This window comes from Staurois parvus, unplaced genomic scaffold (genome assembly GCF_062004578.1).
Source record: "Staurois parvus isolate SC_StPar_1 unplaced genomic scaffold, SC_StPar_1.0 ptg000276l, whole genome shotgun sequence".
Classification (NCBI taxonomy): Eukaryota; Metazoa; Chordata; class Amphibia; order Anura; family Ranidae; genus Staurois; species Staurois parvus.
This window is the reverse complement of record NW_028318072.1, coordinates 748,531-775,039: the sequence shown is the minus strand read 5'-3', so window position 1 is coordinate 775,039 and position 26,509 is coordinate 748,531. Positions and strand designations below refer to the sequence as shown.

Below are 26,509 nucleotides of genomic sequence, written 5' to 3'. Positions count from 1 at the left end.
CGATGTATATAAAGAACTCACACCATAACAATTCTCTCCCACTGGAGTTCTATCACAAATGATAGCTCCCTGCTGAATCTCATCAAACTGCCTGACCAAATATGGTTAATGATGTCACCAGGCATCCCCAGCCTGTTAGTTTACATTTAGCTGCTGGCCAGGGAGCTGTTATTTACAAAGGGAGTCCGGTGGGAGAGGAACATCATGGTGCAAGGTGCTGTGTTATTATTACAGGTACTTATATAGCACCATCAATGTACACAGCACTTTACATATATATTGTACATTCACATCAATCCCTAACCCTCAAGGAGCATACAACCTAAGTTCACTAACTCACATTCATACACATACTAGGGCAAATTTAACTACAAGCATGACTGTGGAGTGTTGGAGGAAACCCATGCAGACAAAGGGAGAACATGCAAACTCCAGGCAGGTGGTGCCGTGGCTGGGATTTGAACCAACAACCCTAGTGCTGCCAGGCAGAAGTGCAAACCACTTAGCCACTATGATGCCAGCTAGTGGTACATCATTCACTGTGAGTGATGCTGGATGATGTGTTCACTAATGTTTTTTTCAACAGTGTGCATGTTTATTTACTGTTTGACCATTTTATGTGAATGTACCATAGATCCCCACACATCCACCCAACCAGGGATGCGGGGCTGATATCCTTGTCCTCATCAACATAGGGGCACGGTGCCTTGTGGAGGGGAGGGTATGTGCCCATAATGGTGGCAACATTCTGAGAAGCTTTCCCTCACTTCCGCTTGGTTTTGCCAGAAAGGAAGTGATGAGAAATCTCCCCTCCTTCCCGGGAGAGACTCACCATCACAGCTCTCCGGAATTAAACCATTTTTAGATGTCTTCATTCCCACCAACAGCCCTCTGTGCCATCAGTGCTGCCTATATAAAACTCACCTGGCTCCATTCGCGGAGTCTCACGTCCACTCCCCTGGCTCCCCTCTTCCACCTGTCGCCCAGCCCCTGGTGCCCCTTGGAACCTCCTCAAACACAGCACCATCCGCTGCCAGTCACCGGTGCGACTTCACCACATAGAAATCCGTGGTTGAAGCCAGAGCAATGGGCAGGTAGGACAACCAGCTTCCCTTCTTCCAGGGGGCAGTGCCGCCCCCCCCAAAAAGTACCACCCTAGGCAAACGCCTTGTTTGCCTCACAGTAAATACACCCCTGCAAACCTGTCAGGTTTTAATTGCTGTCTTTGCCCCCATTAGGAAGAATCACCCTCTCTATTTGTCTTGTTTACCATAATCACCTTGAGTGAAAGTAAAAGAAAATCCTACATTTTGGGCTGTCCCCAGAACAGGAATCTTTCTAAGGGGAAACTAGTTCTGGTGACATCCCAGGATTACTTCATTTTGTAGGGATTTCCTCTCACTTCCTGTTGTGGCTATGGGACAGGAAGTGAAGGGAAAGCTCCTCAATGGGACCAAGACGGCAAAAATCCTGACGGGGTTATAACGCTCCCTTACTCTATCCAATAGGGAAAAAAACCAAGGTAAAACTTTTTTTCGTTTTGGATAGAGTGGAGAGGGATTAGATCACCTGTTAGGGGTTTATTGTTGTTTGTGTCCCTGATTCACCCTATTTGTCCTGGATACTGTTTTTTATATTACAGGTACTTACTATCACTGTTATTATCAAAAGTGAAAGAATTTTGGGTTGTTTCCAGAACAGTAGTAGAGGTGAAATCCTCCAATGGGAGAAATTACTTCTACTGACCCTGGTGACACCCTGAGATTCCCTCCCATTCGGCAGATTTCTTATCACATCCTGTTTTGGCTATGGGACAGGAAGTGAAGGAAAATGTTATCAATGGGACACAGATGACAAAAACATGACAGGGGTTTTAACCCTCCCATATTCTATCCAAAATTAAAAGGGAACCTCACTGTATCTGAGCACTGCAAACCATAAAATGTTATTTAATTCATGTTTAATATTCAAAGCAAGCTTCCCCATCCATCATTGTCTCTATACTTTATTTTGCTGAGAAATCACTTTGAAAAACACTGCCTAGGATTTCTGGCCCTGGGCATCTTGAGAAAGGGCAGATGATACATGTAGCATTTACTTGCTGGAATCCATCTGTCCTAAGCTCAGGCATGTAGGCAGGAGGGTGTGCTTAGCTAAGAAAACCCCTCCTCCCCTCCTGGGATCTATGCCATTATTTGCCTAGGCAAATGAGGAACCCCCTCCTCCCCTCCTGGGACCTATGACATCATATGCCTAGGCAAATGAGAAACCCCCTCCTGAAAACTTCTGGGATCTATGACATAATTTGCCTAGGCAAATGAGAAACCCCCTTCTCCCCTCCTGATGACGCTTGGGATCTATGACATCATTTGCCTAGGCAAATGAGAAAACCCTTCTTCCCCTCCTAATGACTCCTGGCATCTATGACATCATTTGCCTAGGCAAATGAGAAACACCTTCCTCATGACTCCTGGCATCTATGACATCATTTGCCTAGGCAAATGAGGAACCCCTCCTCCCCTCCTGATGACTCCTAGGATTTATGACACAATTTTTCTAGCAAATGAGAAGCCCCCTCCTCCCCTACTGGGATCTATGACATCTTTGCCTAGGCAAAAGAGAACCCCCTTCTCCCCACCTGATGACTCCTGGGATCTATGACATCATTTGCCTAAGCAAATGAGAAACCCCTCCTCCCCTTCTGATGACTACTGGTATCTATGACATCATTTGCCTAGGCAAATGAGAATACCCCACCTCCCCTCCTGATGACTACTGGTCTGTCATAGATGATGGCATCTATGACATCATTTGCCTAGGCAAATGAGAAACCCCCTCCTGATGACTCCTGGCATCTATGACATCATTTGCCTAGGCAAATGAGAAACCCACCCCTGGGATCTATGACATAAGTTGCCTAGGCAAATAAGAAAACCTCTCCTCCCCTCCTGATGATGCTTGGGATCTATGACATCATTTGCCTAGGCAAATGAGAAAACCCTTCTTCCCCTCCTGATGACTCCTGGCATCTATGACATAATTTGCCTAGGCAAATGGGAAACACCTTCATGACTCCTGGCATCTATGACATCATTTGCCTTGGCAAATGAGGAACCCCTCCTGATGACTCCTAGGATTTATGACACAATTTTCCTAGCAAATGAGAAGCCCCCTCCTCCCCTCCCGATGACTCCTGGCATCTATGACATCATTTGCCTAGGCAAATGAGAAACCCACCCCTGGGATCTATGACATAAGTTGCCTAGGCAAATGAGAAAACCCCTCCTCATGACTCCTGGGATCTATGACATCATTTGCCTAGGCAAATGATAAAACCCCTCCTGAAGACTCCTGGGATCTATGACATAATTTGCCTAGGCATGGAAACCAGAAAGTAACTGAAGAAATGTAAAAAAAAAAAAAGTTTAAAACAATATATACTTCGTATGCACTAATGCTAGCAGCATAAGGATTCAAGATAGTACTGAGAGAGTGAAGTTCTGTCTATGGGAAACAGTTTACCTCAGTTCTTAAACCCTTCCCGACTCCCTCAAAAAAAAAAAGATTTGTCTTCGTGCATCTCTGAGGGGATACAATCCCTCCTCCGTGCAGCTCAATCACACAGGAAAACACTTCAGTGGACCATTGTTATTTGAATGCATTACAGACAAGAAACCTCCACACTATTCCCTCCAACCCCCCTTTCCTTCCCGCCCTCTACACTCACGTGGTGATGTCATGACACCGCCCACCGAAATCACTTGACTGTTCTATGCCTACTTCCGAGTTTTGATTCCTGTTTATCGAATGATCCCGCCTCCTTTAGTCGCTTATTGGTGCTGAGAGGAATTCATGCTTTTTGATTGGCTGGAGCGCTGAGCAGTGAGTCTCGCCGCTCTTGCTGTGTCACCTGGGCTAGTTCCGGGAGTCTGTGTAAGTGGAGGAGCCTTACTGGGGGATCAGGTAATGTGTGTCCGATTATCTGTTTACCCATTCTGTGACAGTCCATGTGTTCTCTGTGTGAGTGGAGGAGGTGGGATCTATCACAACTGGGGCAGCTGTGCATGGCAACCAATCAGCTTCTAGCTTTCATTTTTAAAGCTTAACTGAACAAGCTGAAGCTACAAGCTGATTGGCTGCCATGCACAGATGCTTCAGTTGTGATACATTCCCCCCAGTGTGTGGGATCCTTTTTGCCCATCCATTGACAGAGCTGTCATCCTGTGATAGTCCCTGTATTGTGATATGTCTGTGTAAAGGGAATAATCCTTCTTGATCTTGCAGAGATTAGTGGATGTTCATTGTAAACCTCCACACTACAATCCATGACACTGATGGTCCCAGGCTGACTGGGGTAGTATGGACACAGAACATTGGGCAGTGTGTGCCCCATATATACATTGTACAACACCACCACGTTCTGCCACGTCGAAGGCTAGCTTCATATCTGTGCGGGATGGGAACATTTGCATAATCACGTGCATTCCCGACCCGCAGGCAGAACGCACTGCAGTTTTGCAGAAACGCTATTAAGGTTCCCGCTGCTGCGATCTGACTTGTGTGAACCAGGCCTAATTCTTAAATGGAACCCCAACTCATCAGAAAACGCAGAGCGTTTTCAGGGGCGCAAAATTACATGGTGCTGCACTATGTGGCTCAGTGTAGCTGAATTAAAAAAAAAAAGGTTGGGGGCTTTTTCCCCACAGATATATCCGCCTATTCAAATGAATGGGCTGCCATGCCCACACAAATACGCCTGCAGGGAACCGCACAGATGCAAATCTAGACTTTGGGTCAAAAAGCGACCGATTTTTCGTCCTGAAAATCGGACCTAAGAATAATTAGCCGATTTTCACTCTGTTAGTGGGTCAATGGCACTGGCTGATTTTCGTGGTTCCTCCCCTTTTCGCTGATCGGGCATGTTGAAAAATTTGTGAGAAACAACAGATTTTCAACTCAATGATGGTCAAATCGTACGTTCGTTTTTCCGAAAAGAATATGCGCATGAGCCATGACCTGGAAGGAACAGAAGTTTTGCATGTTATATGGGGTGAACTTTATGACTTGGTCAGCCGATTTTCGAAATGGATGGCACCATCGGATTACTGAGCAAACGATGTTTCGGATTTTCGGATGAAAAATCTTTCGGTATTCAAATCATGTATGGCCTGCATAATGGCCAGTTCAAACTAGAACGCATAGCCGGAAAAGCCAGATTCTGTACAGCTAGCAAGCTGCTTTTGCAAGATGCACGAGGATGCCATTAATTGTTAATGTCGCTCCAAATGCATCTTACAAAAGAAGCACTTTTGTGGCCACCAAATCATGTGGTACTGCAGTACCATGTGGTTTATTGCGCTGCAATTTGCAGAAGTAGCGCCTGTAAGGAGATATGTCTTATTAACTGGCATCCGTTTTTTTATTATGCCTCCATTTCTAGATGTGTGAACAGTTAATTTTGCTTGTAACTTATCTCTCGTTTTCTGAGAATAGTTAACATTTGTGATGAAACGGAACCACCTTATATGGTATCCCTCAACTACTGTATTTGCAGTTTTCATTCTTCACGTAACTATATTGATAAGAATGGAATGTTTTATTGGTCATCCTAAGATTAAAGTGGAGTTCCAATAACTCTGTAAAAAAATAAGTCAGCAGCTACAAAAACTGTAGCTGCTGACTTTTAAAAAACAACCACTCACCTGTCCCATGATCCCGCGTTGCCCTCACTGCAGCCCGTTTCACCGGCCATCCTGTATTCCAGGAGGCCGGCATCTTCAGTGTGGGCACCCGGCTGTGACAGCTTGCGGCTTCACATCCGGGTGCCCACTGCACATGCGCGAGTAGCGCTGCACTTCCTAAATGGTCCCATCATCTTCTGGGATCTGTCACGTGTCCCACAAGACTTCAGGGAGGTAGGGAAGAAGGACAACTTCTGCTTCCGATCGCCTAGGCAATCACAGCGGAAGTGAGAGTGGGTACCTCTCAAATTCGGTTACCCGTTCCCCCGCTCCCCAAAAGTGCCAATCCTTAATGGGGAGCGGAGGACCAATCTTTAAAACGGAACTTTCTCTTTTGGGTGGAACTCCGCTTTAAGCAACACCCACTGAGTTCTGTATAACAGTTCTTGTCATGCGTTAAATTTTCAGAGATTTAGCTTGCACAATTCGGTGTCTGGAGCTTTATTTCTCCCAGGCCTGGTGGAAAAAATAATGAGGACAGGGGCTACAGACATAGGCTGATTCCTATCAGCGCCTGTCTATGTTTTGCACATTCATATGCAGCTGGCAACCCATTGAAATCAATGGGCTGTCAAAACCAGAACACACAAAAACACAAATGGTCTAATGTTGGCAGCACAGTGGCTAAATGGTTATTATTACCACCTGGCAGTACTGGGATCGTTGATTCGAATCCCAAACACGGCACCACCTGCCTTTAGTTTGCATGTTCTCCCTGTGCCCGCGTGGGTTTCCTCTGGGTACTCTGGTTTCCTCCCACACTTCAAAGACATGCTAGTAGGTTAATTGGCTTCTGTCTAAATTGGCCCTCGTATGTGTATGTATGAATGTGAGTTAGGGACCTTAGATTGTACACCCCTTGAGGGTTAGGGACTGATGTGAATGTACAAAATGTATGCAAAGCGCTGAATAAATTGGCGGCACCATATAGGTACTTGTAATAAATAAATAAATTGATCCTTACACAGGAGAAGCCTGGCATGTCCTTGGAGAAATGTGGGGCTGCTGCTACTTACCTCCTCTGACAATGCTAGTTGTCTGGCTGTATCAAAAGCCAGTACTTGTGAGCCAATAACCAGAACAAGCAGACAGCAGATTAGTCTGATTTTATATCTCCAGGCTGGTGACCAAGCATCACCCTGCTAACTAGGCAATTGCCATTTTTAAAAGAAGAACTGAGCAGTGGCAGCCTTCATATTCTGCTTGTGACAAGCTTCCTTCAGTCTCTATGGTCACACATCAGGACAGGCGCCCATCTTTAACATATAACAGACATACATCCGATCCTTGGGTCCTTTCTTTCTGCCTGTATGTTTTATATATACAGTCAGGTCCATAAATATTGGGACATCGACACAATTCTAACATTTTTGGCTCTATACACCACTACAATGGATTTGAAATGAAACGAACAAGATGTGCTTTAACTGCAGACTGTCAGCTTTAATTCAAGGGTATTTACATCCAAATCAGGTGAACGGTGTAGGAATTACAACAGTTTGCATATGTGCCTCCCACTTGTTAAGGGACCAAAAGTAATGGGACAGAATAATAATCATAAATCAAACTTTCACTTTTTAATACTTGGTTGCAAATGCTTTGCAGTCAATTACAGCCTGAAGTGTGGAACGCATAGACATCACCAGACGCTGGGTTTCATCCCTGGTGATGCTCTGCCAGGCCTCTACTGCAACTGTCTTCAGTTCCTGTTTGCTCTTGGGGCATTTTCCCTTCAGTTTTGTCTTCAGCAAGTGAAATGCATGCTCAATCGGATTCAGGTCAGGTGATTGACTTGGCCATTGCAGAACATTCCACTTCTTTCCCTTAAAAAACTCTTTGGTTGCTTTTGCAGTATGCTTTGGGTCATTGTCCATCTGCACTGTGAAGCGGCGTCCAATGAGTTCTGAAGCATTTGGCTGAATATGAGCAGATAATATTCCCGAAACACTTCAGAATTCATCCGGCTGCTTTTGTCAGCAGTCACATCATCAATAAATACAAGAGAAGCAGTTCCATTGGCAGCCATACATGCCCATGCCATGACACTACCACCACCATGCTTCACTGATGAGGTGGTATGCTTAGGATCATGAGCAGTTCCTTTCCTTCTTCATACTCTTCTCTTCCCATCACTCTGGTACAAGTTGATCTCGGTCTCATCTGTCCATAGGATGTTGTTCCAGAACTGTGAAGGGTTTTTTAGATGTCGTTTGGCAAACTCTAATCTGGCCTTCCTGTTTTTGAGGCTCACCAATGGTTTCCATCTTGTGGTGAACCCTCTGTATTCACTCTGAAGTCTTCTCTTGATTGTTGACTTTGACACACATACACCTACCTCCTGGAGGGTGTTCTTGATCTGGCCAACTGTTGTGAAGGGTGTTTTCTTCACCAGGGAAAGAATGCTTCAGTCATCCACCACAGTTGTTTTCCGTGGTCTTCCGGGTCTTTTGGTGTTGCTGAGCTCACCGGTGCGTTCCTTCTTTTTAAGAATGTTTCAAACAGTTGTTTTGGCCACGCCTAATGTTTTTTCTATCTCTCTGATGGGTTTGTTTTGTTTTTTCAGCCTAATGGTGGCTTGCTTCACTGATAGTGACAGCTCTTTGGATCTCATCTTGAGAGTTGACAGCAACAGATTCCAAATGCAAATAGCACACTTGAAATAAACTCTGGACCTTTTATCGGCTCATTGTAATTGGGATAATGAGGGAATAACACACACCTGGCCATGGAACAGCTGAGAAGTCAATTGTCCCATTACTTTTGGTCCCTTAACAAGTGGGAGGCACATATGCAAACTGTTGTAATTCCTACACCGTTCACCTGATTTGGATGTAAATACCCTCAAATTAAAGCTGACAGTCTGCAGTTAAAGCACATCTTGTTCGTTTCATTTCAAATCCATTGTGGTGGTGTACAGAGCCAAAAATGTTAGAATTGTGTCCATGTCCCAATATTTATGGACCTGACTGTATATATATATGTATACTTGGGATGTCACCTTTTGTCTGCTTGTTTATTTGTAGGTATGGCGTCGTACTTTGATGAACATAACTGTGAGCCTACAGTGCCGGAGGAGCAGTATCGCCAGAATGCCTTGTTAGAGCTGGCAAGGTGAGCAACCTGATCAACACTAGGGATGAGCATGGGTTTCAAACCACACCTGGAAGCATGTTGTCACTCCCACCAAATCATCAGCCTGGGCATTCTCTGCCCCACAACTCCAAAAGGGTGGAGATGCTTGTGATACCATTGACGTAACTTGGCTATAATAAGTCAACGACATTGTCCAAATATGGCCATGTGACCATATTAGGTCAATGATGTCACTAGCATCCCTGGCCTTTTGTTATATACAGCTGCAGGGTGGAAATGTCCTGGCCGTAGCTGATTAAGTGGGAGGGTCAGCTTGCTTCCATGCTCATCCCCAATCAACACAGATGTCCCATACTGTTCCCATTTTGCTGGTTGAAGATTTTTTTAATGTGAACTTGTGCTTTGAACCTTTTTTCCACACTTTCAGCAAGTCCTGTTCTGTGTTTAGACTGGTTACTCTCATTTCCCTGCAAGCTTGCATCTCCACAATATAAGCCTTTTAAAGCCCCGGCATCCCTTTAGGTGTGCATGCTCAAGCAACTGATCAGCAGATTGCACAGCTAAAGTCTCCATCCTGACTCAGTCTTTGCTTTCACACTTGAGAAGGTAGCTATTGAAGAGGCAGATTCCTTGCCCTCTAAGGCATCAGAGGATGACACCTCTACTACTGAAATTTCACCCAAGCTAAAGGATACTATAGCTTCACAGTGGACACTCTGGTGGCTCCGAGTTTAGTTCACCCTAATCTAATCTAATTCCTTTCCACCCCTCCATATTCACCCTTGTCTACTTTGCAGGAACGAGATGAAGGGTATTCTGATGATGCTCCTTGAACCATATTTTCCTAGGAGGACATGGTATTTGGACATACCCAGACTCCTGGCAGATGCTGCATGGGCCCTTCAAGAGTGCCTGAACTTTCTGTCCCAAGAGCCAGATTTCCATCCTACTTCTTGGTTGCTAACTTCAATGGCATTGCTGTTGAAGCCACGGACCTGAGGGAGAAGAACCTTTCCAGGGATGTGCAATTCCTGATATCCGGCACCCAGGACATGCAGTTCCAGGTGTTGAGCATCAGGTTTTTTACTACATGTAGCCCTGCTGTGTGGGCAAGCAGCAAGGTTTGGAGCTGACGGTCAGCTCTTTCGTAAAAGGAATCCGAGCAGTTAACTAGCCGCTGGATCACTTTTACAAGCAGCAAGAATGGAGATTAACCCCCCCCCCCTTCCCACTGGTGGTGGAATGAGTGGGGACAAGCTGCACTGTGTGCACATGTTGGCTTGGACATGGAGGACCGGGACTGGGGGTGGCTTGGCCTGTCTGTGGTGGCGCTGTTGCTTATGAGAGTGGCGGCTGTGACCAGGCTTGTGGAGCAACACATTGCTCCAGGGAAAGGAGAGGAGGAGAGTGGAGCCATCAGTACACTGGCTCCGGCAGGGTTCGAAGTGGCTGTGGCCTTCCCAGCTGTAGATGGAGGATAATGAGGTCTCGGTTAAGCCAGTGGAGAGCTGGGAAAGCAGTGAATAAGACCTCAAGCCCTGCCATCTATACAGCACATGGGGCTCCACCACCTCTGATATGAATGTCCTGGAGGACTCCATGATGACAATCTCACCTGAGGGCCCCACTGACAGCATGAGGGCCACATATATAGTGAGAAGTCACCGCACAAGAGCTTCTCTCTGCCATCTTTTTCCTTGGACTCATTCAGGTCTATCCCTGCCCTCTTCCATCCTTCAGTTCATATTCCTGGACTCTTCCATTCCTATCCATGGATTCCTCCATCCTTCAGTTTTTATCCCTGGACTCCTTCATCCTGCAGTTCCTGTCCCCAGACTGCTCCACCCTTCCTTTCTTATCCATGGATTCCTCTATCCCTATTCCTGGGCTCTTCCATTCTTTAGTTCCCACACCCCCCCTTTCCCGGACTTCTCCATCCTCCATCCTTTCAATTCTTACCTCTGGACTCCATCCTTTTTTTTTTTTTTTTCTATCCATGGATTTTTCCATTTTTCATTTCCTATCTCCAGACTCTTCCATCCTTCCATTCTTTATCCATGGACCCCTTCATCCTTCAGTTCTTATCCCCAGACTCCTCCATCTTTCCTTTATAATTCATGGATTCCTCCATCTCTATTTCCGGGCTCTTACATCCTTCAGCAGAGCAGTTCCGATCTTTGTCTGCCTCTATGATATGGTGTTTGCTATCTATTTTGTGGTTTTTTTTTTTGCATTAAAATTCACAAAAAGTGCATTTTTTCCCAATAAATTGCATTTGTAAAATCATTGTGCAAATACCATGTGACATAAAAAATTGCAACACCCACCAATTTATTCTCTATGGCCTCTGCTTTAAAAAATATATAATGTTTGGGGTTCTAAGAAATTTTATAGCAAAAAATAAAAAAAACAAAGGTAAAGTCGCTTTCGTTTTTAAAAGCCTCAGACATTCCTAAAAGCACCTCTGCCTAGTAAAAAAAAACATCAACCCTTCACATTTTCCATCATGGCAAAAATTATTATTTTTTTTATCAGGACAAGTAAATTGTCATGAGGGACTGGGACCCCGATTTAGTCTCTTGGACAAGTAGCTTTTAAAAAAAATTCCACACCCCTGCCTTTTGGATTCTGCCATTCCTATCCTATTAAAGGCTAGTAAAGTGACCTCTTACAAAGTCTGGTTTGCTTGGTACATGACAAGGAACTTTAAGCTTGGAAAAAGTACTCTGTGGGACATATTCTGCCTTTCCTCCAGTCCAGTCTGGATCAGGTTCTGGCCTTGAGTACTATCAAGGGAAAAAATCTTGGCCTTATTGGATGTCCTCTTGAGACTTAAGTCTGGCTATCTTGGCTCTGCAGAAGCTGCCCTTTGAACCTATTAGGAATATTCTCTTGTCTGACCTTTCTTGTAAGGTGACCTTTCTTGTTCTTCTTGCTATCACATCTGCAAGGAAAGTCTCTGAATTAGTGGCTGTATTCTGCAAAGATCCCTTCTTAATGCTGCATAGGGACAAAGTTGTTGTGAAGCCATATGACCTCCTTTCTCTCTAAGGTGGTCTTTGCTTTCCACCTCAGTCAGGATATTGTCCTTCCTTGCGTCATGCTCTGAAGCACCCTAGGGAAATTTCCCCTTGCCATCTGAATGCATTGCATGCTATGAGAGTTGACCCTCGAGCTGTGGCTTCCTTTCGGAAATTGGATTCTCTCTTTGTAGTTCCTGAGGGCCTCTGCACTCCTCTATTACTAGGTGGACCAGACAAGCTATCATTAAAGGCTATAGTCTGAAGGATAGGGTTCTTCCCTTCCCTGTTAAGGTGCAGTCTATTAGATCTGTCAGTGCTACAGCATATGTATTTTAGATCTTCTAGTTTGTACTTGGTCTTTGCCATGTTTGTTTACATGTTAAGTTGTGCCAAGTGGATATTCAGTCCTCTTCTGATGCCAGTTTCAGTTGTAAAGTGTTACAAGCTGTTCTGAATCTGTTGAGCTGCCTTGACCCATTTTTATTCTTTGGGCCTGATGGCATTGTTGCAGTGTTGCCTATACCTCAGTTGGACTGCTTTTGGACATCCTAGTCATAATGATTTAAAGAAACCTGTGTCCTTTACTGTACAATCAGAAAAATTGGGCTTTTTGACTTTGCTGTACTCCAGAAATCATATTTTACTGCCAAGGAAACAGGACCCCCTCCCCTCTGTTCTTATGATCTCCCTACTGATTGCAACAGAACTGAGGTTTATATAGGGGATGTCTCAGCAGCTTTTTGCCAGTGTCCAATCCCAGGAAGATAGGTGCATATTAGCCAGTAGTAATCATTTAAAGGAGCCTGTGTCCTGTATTGTACTAATTTGTAGACTCACCGGCCACTTTATTAGGTACACCTGTTCAATATTTTGGTAACACAAATTGCTAATCAGCCAATCATATGGCACCAACTCAGTGCATTTAGGCATCTTGACGTGGTGAAGACAACTTGCTGAAGTTAAAACCAAGCGTCAGAATGGGGAAGAAAGGGGATTTAAGTGACTTTGAACATGGCATGGTTGTTGTTGCCAGACGGTCTGGTCTGAGTGTTTCAAAAACTGCTAGTGTACTGGGTTTTTCATGCACAACCATCTTTAGGGTTTACAGAGATTGGTCCGAAAAATAGAAAATTTCCAGTGAGCTTCAGTTTTGTGTATGAAAATGCTGCGTTGATGTCAGAGGAGAATGGGCAGACTGGTTGCTGCGACATTCAGATGGTAGGGTCAGAATTTGGCGTACACAACATGAAAGCATGGATCCATCCTGCCTTGTATCAACGGTTCAGGCTGGTGGTGTAATGGTGTGGAGGATATTTTTTTGGCACTAGCAAGGTGTACCTAATAAAGTGGGCGATGAGTGTATTTTACTGGTAAATCAGAAATCTTTTTTTTTTATCTGTTGACTTACAAAAAGTTAATCTCAGAAGGTGTATGAAAGTGAATAAAAAAATTGATGATGCGCTACCCAATCAAACAGACCCCTAAATAAAGATGAACCAAAGTGAAATAGGTGCAAATTAAATATATATAAAAAGCAAACAAACAAACTCGTGATAAAGGGCCATGAGGAAGTCACGTGATTCGTGAAGTAACACGTAGCACGGAAGGGTGGTGACATAATTTCCGGTACGGACGGCAGCCACCATCTTGGAGCACCTAGTGCTGTACACCTCTCTGCCAATGCAGTTTTCCATGCCTGTATGGGTCTGTGGACCTGGTTTCATGTGAGTAGTCACTCTGCTGTGTTTTATTCAATAAACGGTTTACTTACTACACTATGGGAGTTTTTTAATTTAATTTCCATGTGTGGGCTATTGGAGAGGAGAGAGTTTTGGCCATATCCGTGTGGGTACCTCTGAGTTTACTGCTGGTACGTTGATGAGTGTCTACCATTGCCACTATAGAGGATTGCCCTGATCATTTACAAAGGAGTATCATCGGATGAGTGCATTTTTAGCCTTATAATCCCTTGCGGGTTGCAACCTGGACATTGCACCTGCAAGCTGGTGGAGGATTTGCTGTGTTTTTTGTGGTCACTGGATGAACCGGAAGTGATCAAGCGGCCATTTTGGATCCTGAAATCTCTATCTGAGACACAGGAGAGGATCTGCTGAGGATTTCCGGAGGTCTGGCTGGGCTGATTTCTTGTTTGATGGCAATTTTAAAGATGAAGATATATGTAAGAACATAAATAAAGTATATTCTGTTTAAGTTTTTACGGAATTACACTATTGCGGTTTCATTTATGGTGGGTATCCTTTGGAGACTGATGTGGAGAGGAGTATAATACTGCGGCTGTGAAGATCCCTCTGGAGGAATTTATTATTATATATCAGTACCCTGCCTGGAGGATTACTAAGCTTGTGTTTATAATTTTTTGGTAAGGGTATTTAATTTGCACACTCTAGAAGTGGATACGTTTTTCACAGTTTTTCATCACTAGATTGTTTCACGGGCACGTGTTTACACAGCTATTCACCTTACCATATAGTGATCACGAGTGTTTTTGTGTGAATCACATGCGTTATGGAATGAATAATTCAAGTTGTTAAGGATAATACACTGTGCGTTTTCCTTTCTTTTTTTTTTTTTTTGGTTTCAGAAATCAATTTGGAGGCTGTCTTCACCTGGAGGCTGATTTTGAGATTTTGAATGACTTTGATATTTTGAAGGACTATTTTGTTATTTTGGAACTTGTGTGGTTTTTGTTCAGAGCACTTTTTATATTTGTATTTATACTTGGGATACTAAGCATACTTCATAAGATTATCACACTTTTTGGGGTTTAAAGTGTTTATATGCGTTTTGGGGAAGTTTGTGAATAAGGGAAGGGAACATCGTATTTAATTGTAATACAGCAACGATACAGTTCAATACAAGAGGGCCCTGCTCCTTGGAGCTTACAATCTATTGACATAGATGGCGGAATCAAGTAAATTTTTCTGTTCAGTCTTTGGGGCTGAAAGAGGGAAATCTTAACATGTATGGCTAGCTTTGCTTTTCAAAGCATTTCACTGATTGTCCAGCTTGCTGGCCTGTCAGTAGCAAACTTATGAGAGTGAATTGGTTCAGAAACCCACCAAAGCTGTGAGCCCTCTTCATTATAATTGAAGTCTCACGCAGTTTTCCAGGCTCTTCATACATGGTGCTTTAGTGAACTTTTAGCTCTATCAGTGATGAACATTCTGTTTTCCCCTTTTCTAGGAAAGTAAGCATTTATTATGTCAACTCTGGGCTTTTCCTATTTCTTGTATGTTTTCCAGCAGCTTCCTCTTTCCCAACCTCTAGTTGTAAATCATACAATCAGCCACTCAGCTGTATTGTTCAGATACTACATGGCTTGATGCGTTTCCTTTTCCTGTACAGTTTGTTAATCAGGGAACTTATAAGTATCCTTGGTTGTGTATTTATATCATAGACGTCTCTCTGGGGGAATTATGTTTCATTTGTGGTTTGTAGTAATGCCAATTTGCCTTTGCCCTCATCTATCCGGTACTTTTACTTAGAATGTGTTTTCCAGCCTCTGCCTTTCCGGAAACCACATTTATTTAGATGGAACTTTCTTCCCAAGAGATTAGGGCTGGGTTTACATGGCTGGAGTCTGCAGCCACACAAAATTTAGCACCTTCAAGTGGAAGATTCCCTTGCTGGGACCAGCATCTTCTGTCTGGCTTTTTCTGGGTGTCGGTCCTTGGTTGTCGTGATTGACCGCTGCAGGCTGTTGTCACTCATCCTAGTACTGTGTCGGGAATATAAACGGAGGTGCACATGTGTAGCTTCATGTACATTTTGCAGAGGATTGCAAACATGCAGGTAAGTGTATTTTAAGAGCCTGCTTGTTTGCAATTTTTTTATTTTTAGCTTTAAGTTCCACTTTAAAGCCAAGCTCCAGTCAGCTGATAAAACATTACTATTTGAAGCCCAACCGATTTTTCAGTTTAAATGAGCTAAATTAATTTCAGGTGCATCAGAACAAAAGGTGTTCAGAGTCTAATGCCGGCCATAGACGGTTCGTTTATCGGGCATATTTTCGGCCGAAAAACGAAAAATCAGTCATTCTGTTGCCACCAATGCTTACGAAAATCGTCCGTTTTCGTAAATATTCCAGCATGACTGATAAAAGAAACGAGGAGGAACCGTGAAAATCGGCCGACGACATTGCCCCACTAACGGTGCGAATATCGGCCTATTATTCGGCCGATAAATGAACCGTCTATGGCCTGCATTAGGCTGCTTTCACACTGAGGAGTTTTCGAAGCGTTTTTACGTTAAAAAAAAAAAAAAAAAACCCAAAAAAAACAAAAACACCTGTAAAGCTCAAGAAAACGCCTCAGAAACGCCTCTTCCCATTGAAATGAATGGTAACCACCTCAAAAACGCTGAAAACCGTTCCAAAAACGCACCGCACATGTAGGAAAGTCTGGCTGTTTCAGCTGTCAGCGGGATTCCCCGCTGACAGAATTGCCAGCAATTAAAAAATAATTAAAAAACGGCATGATGTCCCTCCCCATCCCCCATCCATACCAAGCCCTTTGAGTCTGGTTTGGATTTTGAGGGGAACCCCTACACTGGGGAGTTTTTGAAGCGCTTTTGTGTTTAAAAAAAAAAAAAGCGCCTGAAAAGCTCAAGAAAAATGCTTCCCTATGTATGTGTATGTATGTCTTCACACGGGGGCGTTGCACTTCCGTTGCAGTGTAAAAACTCTTGCTTGTAACTATCACAAGGTGGTACTTGGTTCCATCCCGCCTGGCGCACCTTCACCCACCAGCCTCTGGCAACTGTTTCTGAGGATGCCTTGACGTGGAAGATGTCCTCCATACATGGTGGAGCTGTCCTATGCTTTCTCGGTTCTGGACAAAGGTACTTAAGCTCTTACACTTACCTGTCCCTTCCCAAGAGACCCGTGGCATGTCCTACTACACTTGAGACCCCCTGGCTTCACCAATTACCAATTTAAACTGGCTACCTATGTATTACTGGTGGCGAAACAAACCATAGTGAAAGCTTGGAAACAACAGTTCATACCCTTTTACAGACGTTCACCGCCGCCTAGATTTTTTCTCATCAATGAAAAGCTTTCCAGTATTTTTTTCGATACTCATAAGAATGAGAAATTCCGTAAAATATGGACTCCGTGGATCCGACATGCCCATCCTTCTATGTCAACAGCCAGTTTTACATCGCTATAAATACAGAGACCCTACGGCTCGGGCTTGGGTGCTTCTGACATCCTCCTCATGTTTCTTTCTCTTTTAATTCTCATTTGCCCTCCTTTTTGTTTTGTGTTTTTCTCTTGGCTCTCTCATAGGGACGATATACCGTTTGTCCTTATATATTCCTTTCTTTGATCCTTAGCTCAGTGTATATTATACAGATGTATCTCCCTCACCAACGCCTAATCTTGTGTTGTTGGGTATGGTTATCCTTCTGTTATCCATATTGTTTCATTGCTATGCTAGAAGGAGGAGGAGCTGTACGCTGTGATGTCACGCCGCCAGAGCCTCAGGAAGGTCCGACGGCCATCTTCGAGAGTGGCTGGTCAGTTCCACTATTTTAAACTGTGTTTTTTTTGCCACTATTTCCACGTGGATGATGTACTACTTTTATATCTAAATAAATCTGATAAATTACTACACTATGAGCACCTTCTTTTTTGGCTCTCTATTGAGCTAAACGATTTCCAGGACTCCCGTTGGATAACAGTTGCAGAGCAGTCTCAGATCCAGAGGAGGGAGTCTCTTCTCATGCTGTCTGTCTGGTCCATTTAAAGGGGGCTTCCTGCAGATCCTTGGTCAATATATGATTCAACACATTGCGCTTTTACTTTGCGCATCTGGTGAGTGCGCATTTTTATCAATTCCATGCACGGATTAAAGTCACATGGAATAATCTGATACCACTTGTGCTACAGGATTCGTGTGCAGCACAATTTTCTGACCGGTGTTTCAGACCCTCACCATCATATGAACACTTTCTTTGTTTTATGAGTTTCACAGCCACACTTGTTTATTGCGCTTATTACAGCGCTTCTTTCACTCCCGTGTTATCCTTGTATTTAATATCTTCATATTAATAATAGTTTGAGTATTGCACTTTTATATATTAATTTTTTCAGCGCTGCACCAATTTTTGTTTCTGATTTTCATATGTTCTGTAATGCCAATTATCTTGACGTTTGTTATGGTTTTCAGCTTTATGCACAACCGCATTCGATTTGTCAGTCATTGATTTCATACTTGTATACATGACTGCAGTTGCCACTGTACCTTCTAAAAACAAAATAAAATCTATTGAGAGGAAAACTCTTGCTTGCAACATCTCTAGAACATGTTTGTTCAATTAAAAAAGATGCACCTAAAATGCCTTTTCCCATTGAAATCAATGGAAAACGCCTAAAAGAAAAACGCACCTGAGAAGCGTTTTTGATACAGTTTTTAAGTTACATGTCCTTTAAAAAATGCCCCAAAAATGCGGCAAAAGCGCATATTCGAATGAGTGTGAAAGTAGCTTTACAGTTAATTTTCCTTACAAAGCAGAAACCACCTCAGTAGAAAAGCCTGTGCCGGACCAGCATCCTGTAAAGAAGGATCTTTGCTCTTTAGAAACAGTGGTTTCACTGCTGAAGTTCAACACACCCCTTGCTGATTCAGAACTATAGCTCTCTAATCAGCAAAGCTCACTATTCTGGGTATTCCAGTGAATTAACATGAGGAGATGCAAAGAGAAGATTCCTCCATGATTATCCAGTCCTGTGTTTATGATTATAGGGATTTTATTCATTATCTTTTGAGTGGGTGGTAAGCTAAATCATTCCACTCTTGAAGAGCTATGGGTGCCGTTGCTATCCAGTATTTCTGGGTGTGTTGGCCAGCATGTCCTCCACTGGGTGTTGTGGTTCCTCCTGCAGACCACTATATCTCTACTATGTTCTGTAGTGATGTAGAGGACAGATAGAGGAATACAGCCGAGGACATGCTAACTGACACACCAAGATATCAGCAATGCCTGTAGCTCGTCAAAAATAGATTTAACTACTGAAAAATTAAAGTGGTTTTAACCACTTCCTGTCCAGACAGTTTTACCCCCTTCCTGTCCAGGGCAATTTTCAGCTTTCAGCGCTATCACACTTTGAATGACAATTGCGCTGTCATGCAACACTGTACCCATATGAATTTTTTACCATTTTTTTGAGACAGATAAAGCTTTATTTTGGTGGTATTTATTCACCGCTGGGATTTTTATTTTTTTGCTATGTAAATGAAAATGTCCACAAATTTTGAAAAAAAGTGTTTTTCTTATAAAATATTGCAAATAAATAATCGTTCATCATAAATCTTGGCCGAAATATATTCAGTTATCTTTTCAGTAAAAAAAAAATAAGCCAAATTAGTTTATAACCAAAAATTATAATTTTTAAACATTTTTTTTACATTTTTATTTTATTTTTTATATTATTATTTGTTTGTTTTTTTTACATACTGTCACCCTAGCAGTACAGTGTCACCATGGAGTTTTTTTTTTTTTTTTTGTACAGTGATTGCTTTTACACCCATATAGGATGTAAAAGCAATCATTTCTCTTTCTCTCTGTGTGCATTCTTGCAGCCATTAAGAAATACTGAGTGAGCTGTGATTGGTCACAGCTTGTCACATGGTACAAGGCTGTTGTGAATAGCCTTGTACCATGTGACCTCTGTGATCATTCACAGATTTCACACGTAGTAAGCAATGATGTCACAAGTGACATCTTGCTTACTACTTTGCATGTGATCACTGATTGGCCAGAGGACCCGTTCCGACGATCGGTGTTTCACTGTGTCCGGAGGACACAGCAGGCACCGGATAGTGGTGCTGCGCGCTCCCAGGGAGCGCGCACAGTTAGAAATGGCGGGTGCCGTTTATGAACGGCAACCTGCCCCTGGAGTGCCACCGTCCTGCCGTTTGTAAACAGCAGGCGGACGGCAAGTGGTTAAACACTAAAGGTTTTTTACCTTAATCCAGACCCTGATCTTCAATCCAGCGCTGTTCACTGCTGCAGGTCTTCTCTCCCCTCTTCCTGGTCTCACAGGCTTTGGTGAAAGCAGAGGGAGCCATTGGCTCCTGCTGTTGTCAGTCAAATTCAGTAATGATGGAGTGGGGGGCGGGGCTGAGCTGCACTGTGGACATCAGAATTTAGGTGAAATCTGTACTTTTGTATGCTCCTGACCACTGGCCATACATACTTCAATAAATTATTGATTTCTTTTCCGACTGATCCCTTCTGATAGGAATGATCGATCCATAGTCGACAACCTATTTGATCGATATGCCATACACAGGGGAAGTGGATTTGACTGAAAGTTAAGATGTGATCATAACTTCTGATGTTAAGTTATCGATCGCATCACTGTTTCCACCATGTAATCTCATAATGGTGTGAAATTTGATCATACTCATGAACGTCTTGCTGCTGCCAATCTATACGAGTGATCAATTTTCCATCCTGGCTGATTGACTCAGTTTCATTGAATCTTGTCTAAATTAAGTGTAAATCATTTGGAAGTGAAATTATGGGGTTTGCAAATTAGATCGTGTTGATTGAATTTCACATTGAGCGAATTATAAAAGCGTAGTGTCCATGGCCATCATTACTCTAATCAATAAATACTCCCTATTCCCACCTCATGGTTTACATGGTTGGTCTGGTTGAAAAAAGACACAAGTCCATCTAGTTCACTGAACTCACATGGTGACTGGCCCATCACCCAACAAGCACTACACCATAAGAAGTAGATGTTGCGGATTCTTCCTTACCCAGAGGTATTGGGTATTTGATGATAGATTGGGTCAGCAGAAAAGCTAGTGTAAAAGTCTTGTGCCTTCCTCAAAGGAAAACATTTCTTTTTGCTGACTGTGTCCAATTTGGGAGATTCATCTTCATTTCCTGTCTCATGGCAAAGCAGGAAGTGAGAGGAGATCTCTCCAAGACAGTTGTTACTGAAATTAGTGTCCCCATTGGAAGATTTACCCTGTTACTGTTCCATTGACAACTACAAATTTTAGATTTTCTCTTATTTTCAGTCCCAGAGACAATGGGTCACCAGGACAAAGGTTAAACGAGGTTATTTATTTTTGTCAGTCCTTTTTTCTTGTAGAAGTATCATTTGTTGTAATTCCCTGTCAATGTCTCTATTAGGAGTCTCCTCAGTGGGATGGATATTGATCTTGGGCCCATGGATCTTACAGACTGGGACCACAGACTTCCTCCACCAGCTTCCAAAAAGGTGGTAGAAAATTTGCCAAAAGTCACTGTGACAGCAAAGCAGGCCGGTAAGAACCAGAATTCTGTTTAAAGAGTACCTGTTGCTTACAATCAATTTTCTGGCTAATTCATAACTTCCTGATTTATACCTGTCAGGTACAAGCTTGGGAGGCAGCCAGTTTGCAGACTTGTCAACAGCACTGAGAAACCACTTGTATTTAATCATTTGACCTCCGGAAAGGTTTTACCCTCTTCATGGCCCGGGCATTCTTTGTTATCCAGCACTGCGTTACTTTAACTGGCAATTGCATGGTCATGCAGCGCTGTAACCAGATTAAATTTATATTATTTTTTTCACATAAATAGAGCTTTCTTTTGGTGGTATTTGATCACCACTGGGTTTTTTTTTAATTATATAAACAAAAAAAGACAACATTTTTGGGGGAAAAAAAAATTTCTATTTTCTGTTATAAAACATGTCCCAAAAAAATTAAAAACATTACATTTGTTCATAAGTTTATGCCAAAAGGAATTCTGCTGCATGTCTTTGGTAAAAAAAAAAAAAATCCCAATAATATTAATTGGTTTGTGTAAAAGTTTTTTTTCAGGGAGAAGAAACAGCCAGATCATTGTTCACAGTATACAGAGTTCTGTGTTTGTGTGATTTGGATACAGTCGATCAGCTGATTTCAGCCAAAATCACTGGCTGATATCATCTGCTAAACTTGTGCTGTGTCCAGACACAGCATGGGTCGGCAGGGGGCGCGTGCATTCAGTCACATGCAAGTGATTGTACCTGACACCCGCTCGCAGTAAATATACTGTGAGCGGTCAGCAAGTGGTTAAAATTGTTTCACCCTCTAAAGCCTAGCACAAAGAATATAAAAAAAGTAATCCGTGCAGAAACATCCACCCTCCTGCTGGGGTTAAATACTTGTAATGTGTAGGGGTGCATGGGCTTCTGTCGAATGGTCATGCTGGAAAACCAACATCTCACATCCGATCAAATGGCTGCAAGCTCTGATCAGTGTGTTCTGTTGGGGCGACGGAGTCCCCCTGTTAGAATACAGTAGCACAGTGGGGGAGATCGTCGCAGCAACATCGCTTGTGTTGGTACGGCGATCTGTCAGGTTTTTTTTTGTTCAGTTTGCTGGGTTGTGTGTGTACCCAGCTTAAGGTAAGAATTTCCTCCATTTCTGTGGAACCCTGGACATAATGAGCATTTAACCCTTGCAGTGCAGGGGGGGTCCTGATTTGAGGGTAACTTTAAAAAAAAAATTCCCAGACTTGGGCATAAAATAGCAGCCTATGTTGTGTATCAATGACAGCTGCACTTTGAGGAAACCAAGGGAAAAAGTAGGAGGATGGATCCAGTAATGTGTTCATGTTCCTTACAGATGCTGCCCTCAAATGTCCAGTGTGCTTGTTGGAGTTCGAGGAGGGAGAAACAGTGCGGCAGTTGCCTTGTGAACACCTTTTTCATTCCGCCTGCATTCTGCCATGGCTAGGGAAGGTAAGAGAACCTGTTTCCATATGTGTGTGGGTTATGGAGATATATGTTATATTCTACTGATTTTGTCCACTCTCTGTCTACAGACTAATTCCTGCCCCCTCTGCAGAGATGAGCTACCCACTGACAGCCCAGACTACGAGGAATACAAACAGGAAAAGGTAACACATACATCAATTCCAGGAAGGTAGCTGGTGCCTACAGAGATCATAGATTATATGCTATGCGTCAAGTACCTTGAAATATATTCCTATAGGATAAGTTCACCCGAAGTTTTTTGTTTTTTTTTCACATGCTTTAAATAGAATAGGGAAAAGTTATCGTTCTGTCAGGTTTTTATTTCTAAGTGCAATAAGTCAAGGAGAGCACCAAATGGAAAAGAAAATCATTCCTGTTCAGCTGGTTACAACAAGCAGGGCAACAGCCATCCAACACAATTTGATGACCCTAACTTCTACTGTGCACACCAACGCTGACTGTTGTTTATAACATCCTCTGCCTGCAGATCAGTATGCTTAGGAGTACTTTTGAGTCCATTTAAAGTGGTAGTAAACTGCAAAAAATAAATCTAAAAAATCTTTTCCCTGTAAGATAAGAGCAAAATGTGCTACTTGTGCATACTAGCACATTATGAAGGACTCACTGAAAATAAACCCTCCAGTGGAGTGTTGTCACGGATCCCCGAGACTTCTATGTTCCCCTGGTCTTTCTTCCAGGTTCGCAACTGTGGCCGCTTGACTGGCCTAGACGTGATGACGTCACTCCTTCTCATGCGCGCGGGAGTTTTGGCCACAGCACGGCTCTCTCAATGGACAGCACACCGTCCATGGAGAGTGCAGTGCACATGCCCCGGTGAAATCAGCGCTGCAAAAGTAAATATTTCATAAATGGAGCATGTTTAGGAAATGTTTACAGTACCTACAGGTAAGCCTATTAACTACTTCCCTACCGGGCACTTTTACCCCCTTCCTGCCCAGGCCTATTTTCAGCTTTCAGCGCTGTCACACTTTGAATGACAATTGTGCGGTCATGCAACACTGTACTCATATGAAATTTTTATCATTTTTTTGTGACAGATAGAGCTGTCTTTTGGTGGTATTTAATCAACTCTGGGTTTTTTATTTTTTGCTAAACAAACTAAAAAAGACTGAAAATTGTGGAAAAAAAGTGTTTTTTTAGTTTCTGTTATAAAATTTTGCAAATAAGTAATTTTTTTCCTTCACTGATGTACGCTAATGAGGCTGCACTGATGGGTATTGATGAGGAGGCATTGATGGGCACTGAAAGGCAGCACTCATATATGGCATTGACTGGAACTGTTAGGCGGCCCTGACGGGCACTGATTGGCGGCACTGATAGGTGGCAGTGATAGTTGGTACTGAAAGGCAGCTCAGATGGGCACTGATATGTGAGACTGATGGGCACTGATAGGTGGCACTGATGGGGCTACACTGATCATCAGTGCCCTGATGATAGGTGTAGATGTCCCCTCTGAGGAGTGCCGCTTACCGACTCTCCTCTCCTCACAAGCTATCAGCGTGAGGAGAAGACTGCCGATAACAGACATTTCCTTGTTTACATGCGATCAGCTGTGATTGGACACAGATGATCACATGACAGAGCCGACATCATCGACTCTTTCTGCTGATTGGTGATCCACTCTGTCCCATGTTGCACAGTTATGTTCCACCTTAAATAAGAAAACATAACATGTTTCAAAGGTGAACTTATCCTTTAACCTCAATTAAATGTGGGTGGAGTATTTTGTAGATTTACAGACGATAACAACATTTTTTTAGTTTAGTTCACATAAAGTGACAGGGACACAGCATTTCTGGGAAAAACAGGTAATTTCTGGACTTGCCAAAAATATTCTTAGCTTAAAAAGTTAAAACTAAGGCACCACTACATTTAAGGACTGGTAAGCTGCAATAAATATTAAATTTTTGTTCTTGGGCTTGGATTTCCTTTAAAGTAGAACTATAAGCAATTTTATTTTCTCATTTTGGATAGAGCAAGGGAGAGAGTTTTTTTTTTTTTTTCTAGATTTATTTTTCTCCATCTGTGTCCAATTATGGAGATTTCCCTTCACTTCCTGTCCCATAGTTAAACAGGAAGTAAAAGGAAATCTCCACAAATTAAGGAAATTTCTTGGGGCCACGCAGGTCATTAGAACTAGTGGCCTCATTGGAAGATTTCCCTTCTATTACTTTCCTCGGGACAACCCAAAATTTGGGATTTTATTTTATTTTCAATAACGGTAAACAAGACAAATAGAGAGGGTGAATCTCCCTAACGGGGGCACTGACAGCATTAAAAACTGACAAGTTTTCTAATCTCTTTGCACTCTATCCAAAACAAAAAAAAAGTTAAAGTAGTTACAAGTTATACGTTTAAGCTTTTTTAAAAAAATGTTCTCACATTATGTCTTGCAGGCAAGAAGGAAGCAGAAGGAACACAGGCTAGAGTACCTGCATGATGCCATGTATACGTGACCCGGCCTTCTCTACCTCTTTGTGGGATCTTGGCACACTTACAAGCAGTCTGAGCCCTCAACTGGAATAAGCTGCATTTGATATACCGCCGGGATAGAAGTGCAGTCACCAGTTTAAAAAAGGCATATTGTTTTTATATGTGAAGTTTTTTTTTTCTTAACTATTCATGGTAATACAAGATCTCTGTAAATTAAAACTTAGTTTAATGTGTGTTGACACAATGGGGGAGATTTACTAAAACCGGTGCACTCAGATTCTGGTGCAGCTCTGCATGGTAGCCAATCAACTTCTAAATTCTGCTTGTTCAGTTAATCTTTGGCAATAAAACCTGGAAGCTGATTGGTTTCTGTGCAGAGCTGCACCAGATTTTGAACTTTCCAGTTTTAGTAAATAACCCCCCAGTATGTTTAATTAAACCAATATACCATTCCAGAACCTTTCAGATTGTAATTTTGTTCAAATTGATGAGCAATAAAACTATACAAGGCCCTAAAAGTTTTGTCAGGTGTGCTAGCAATTTGATGTGGATATTTATTGAGAACTGGTCATATTTATTTTTATCAAAGTGTCCAGTGGGTTAAAGGAAGAAAAATTCCCTATCTGAAAAAGAGAAATTAAAGCTTATTTATTGTGCCTTGTGGTAGCTATGAGTATCTTTGTAATAGTAAGAGAGGATAAAAGGTAAGCTAAAGCAAAAATATATTATAACCATAAATGTTGACACAAGTCTTCTTTATTGAACTGTCCATTCATTCACCCAGGTAAAAACATTGTCATAAAGGTCGACCTGCATTGCTGTCTTTTTACCTACCGATAAACTACCAAACAACATTGACAGAAAAGCTCAGGTCGAAGATTGTTGCAAATATGGAAAAATGTTGTATGACTGGCCTTATTTAGTTTAATGATCTCTGGACACTTACATGTAACTTTACACAACTTGTGACTGGACAGTGAAAGGAAAAGTAGTAGAGGGACGAGCTCATCTCTAACTCTACTCTTAACTACTGTCAGCATGCTTCTTGCACTGCAGCACAACTAATTAGCATCTTGTGCTGCTTCTCCCATCCTCACTATGAGCTCTTCTGTACAATGAGGCGTGTTGTGTTCAGCCTATTCAAAATGAATAGGTTGCAACACACACCAAAAAAAAAAGAGGATGCATTTTTTGCTGCCCATGTACTGTAAGGTGTTTTGGGGTGCCATTCAAAATTACTGAAGAGTATGTTACTGCATGCTGTGGTAATATGCAGGTGTTACTGCAACACACATGTAAATGGACTCTTAACAATACAGAACCGCATTCATTTGGGGCTTCAGTATCTGCCTGGAGTAAAGCCTTAAAGTAGAGCTAAAGGCAAAACTTATTTTTTTATTTTGGATAGAGTAAGAGAAGGTCAGTAACCC

General features: G+C 42.6%; 1 protein-coding gene across 1 annotated transcript; it reads left to right on the top strand.

Moving 5' to 3' along the window:
• Nucleotides 1–3,830: 3,830 nt before the first annotated feature.
• RNF181 (ring finger protein 181) lies at nt 3,831–25,597 on the top strand. Its single transcript, XM_089681687.1, has 6 exons — nt 3,831–3,963; nt 8,765–8,852; nt 21,032–21,165; nt 22,495–22,610; nt 22,694–22,768; nt 25,043–25,597. Exons 2-6 carry the CDS (start codon nt 8,767–8,769, stop codon nt 25,100–25,102), a joined length of 471 nt encoding a protein of 156 aa, XP_089537813.1. The 5' UTR covers nt 3,831–3,963; nt 8,765–8,766; the 3' UTR covers nt 25,103–25,597.
• Nucleotides 25,598–26,509: the final 912 nt, after the last annotated feature.

What these genes read in the sequence shown, in the direction of transcription:
- RNF181 (XM_089681687.1), top strand. Translation starts at nt 8,767, where the DNA reads ATGGCGTCGTACTTTGATGAACATAACTGTGAGCCTACAGTGCCGGAG. An exon ending in GCCTTGTTAGAGCTGGCAAG is followed by an intron (nt 8,853 to 21,031) that starts GTGAGCAACCTG and finishes TGTCTCTATTAG; the next exon opens with GAGTCTCCTCAGTGGGATGG. An exon ending in TGTGACAGCAAAGCAGGCCG is followed by an intron (nt 21,166 to 22,494) that starts GTAAGAACCAGA and finishes TGTTCCTTACAG; the next exon opens with ATGCTGCCCTCAAATGTCCA.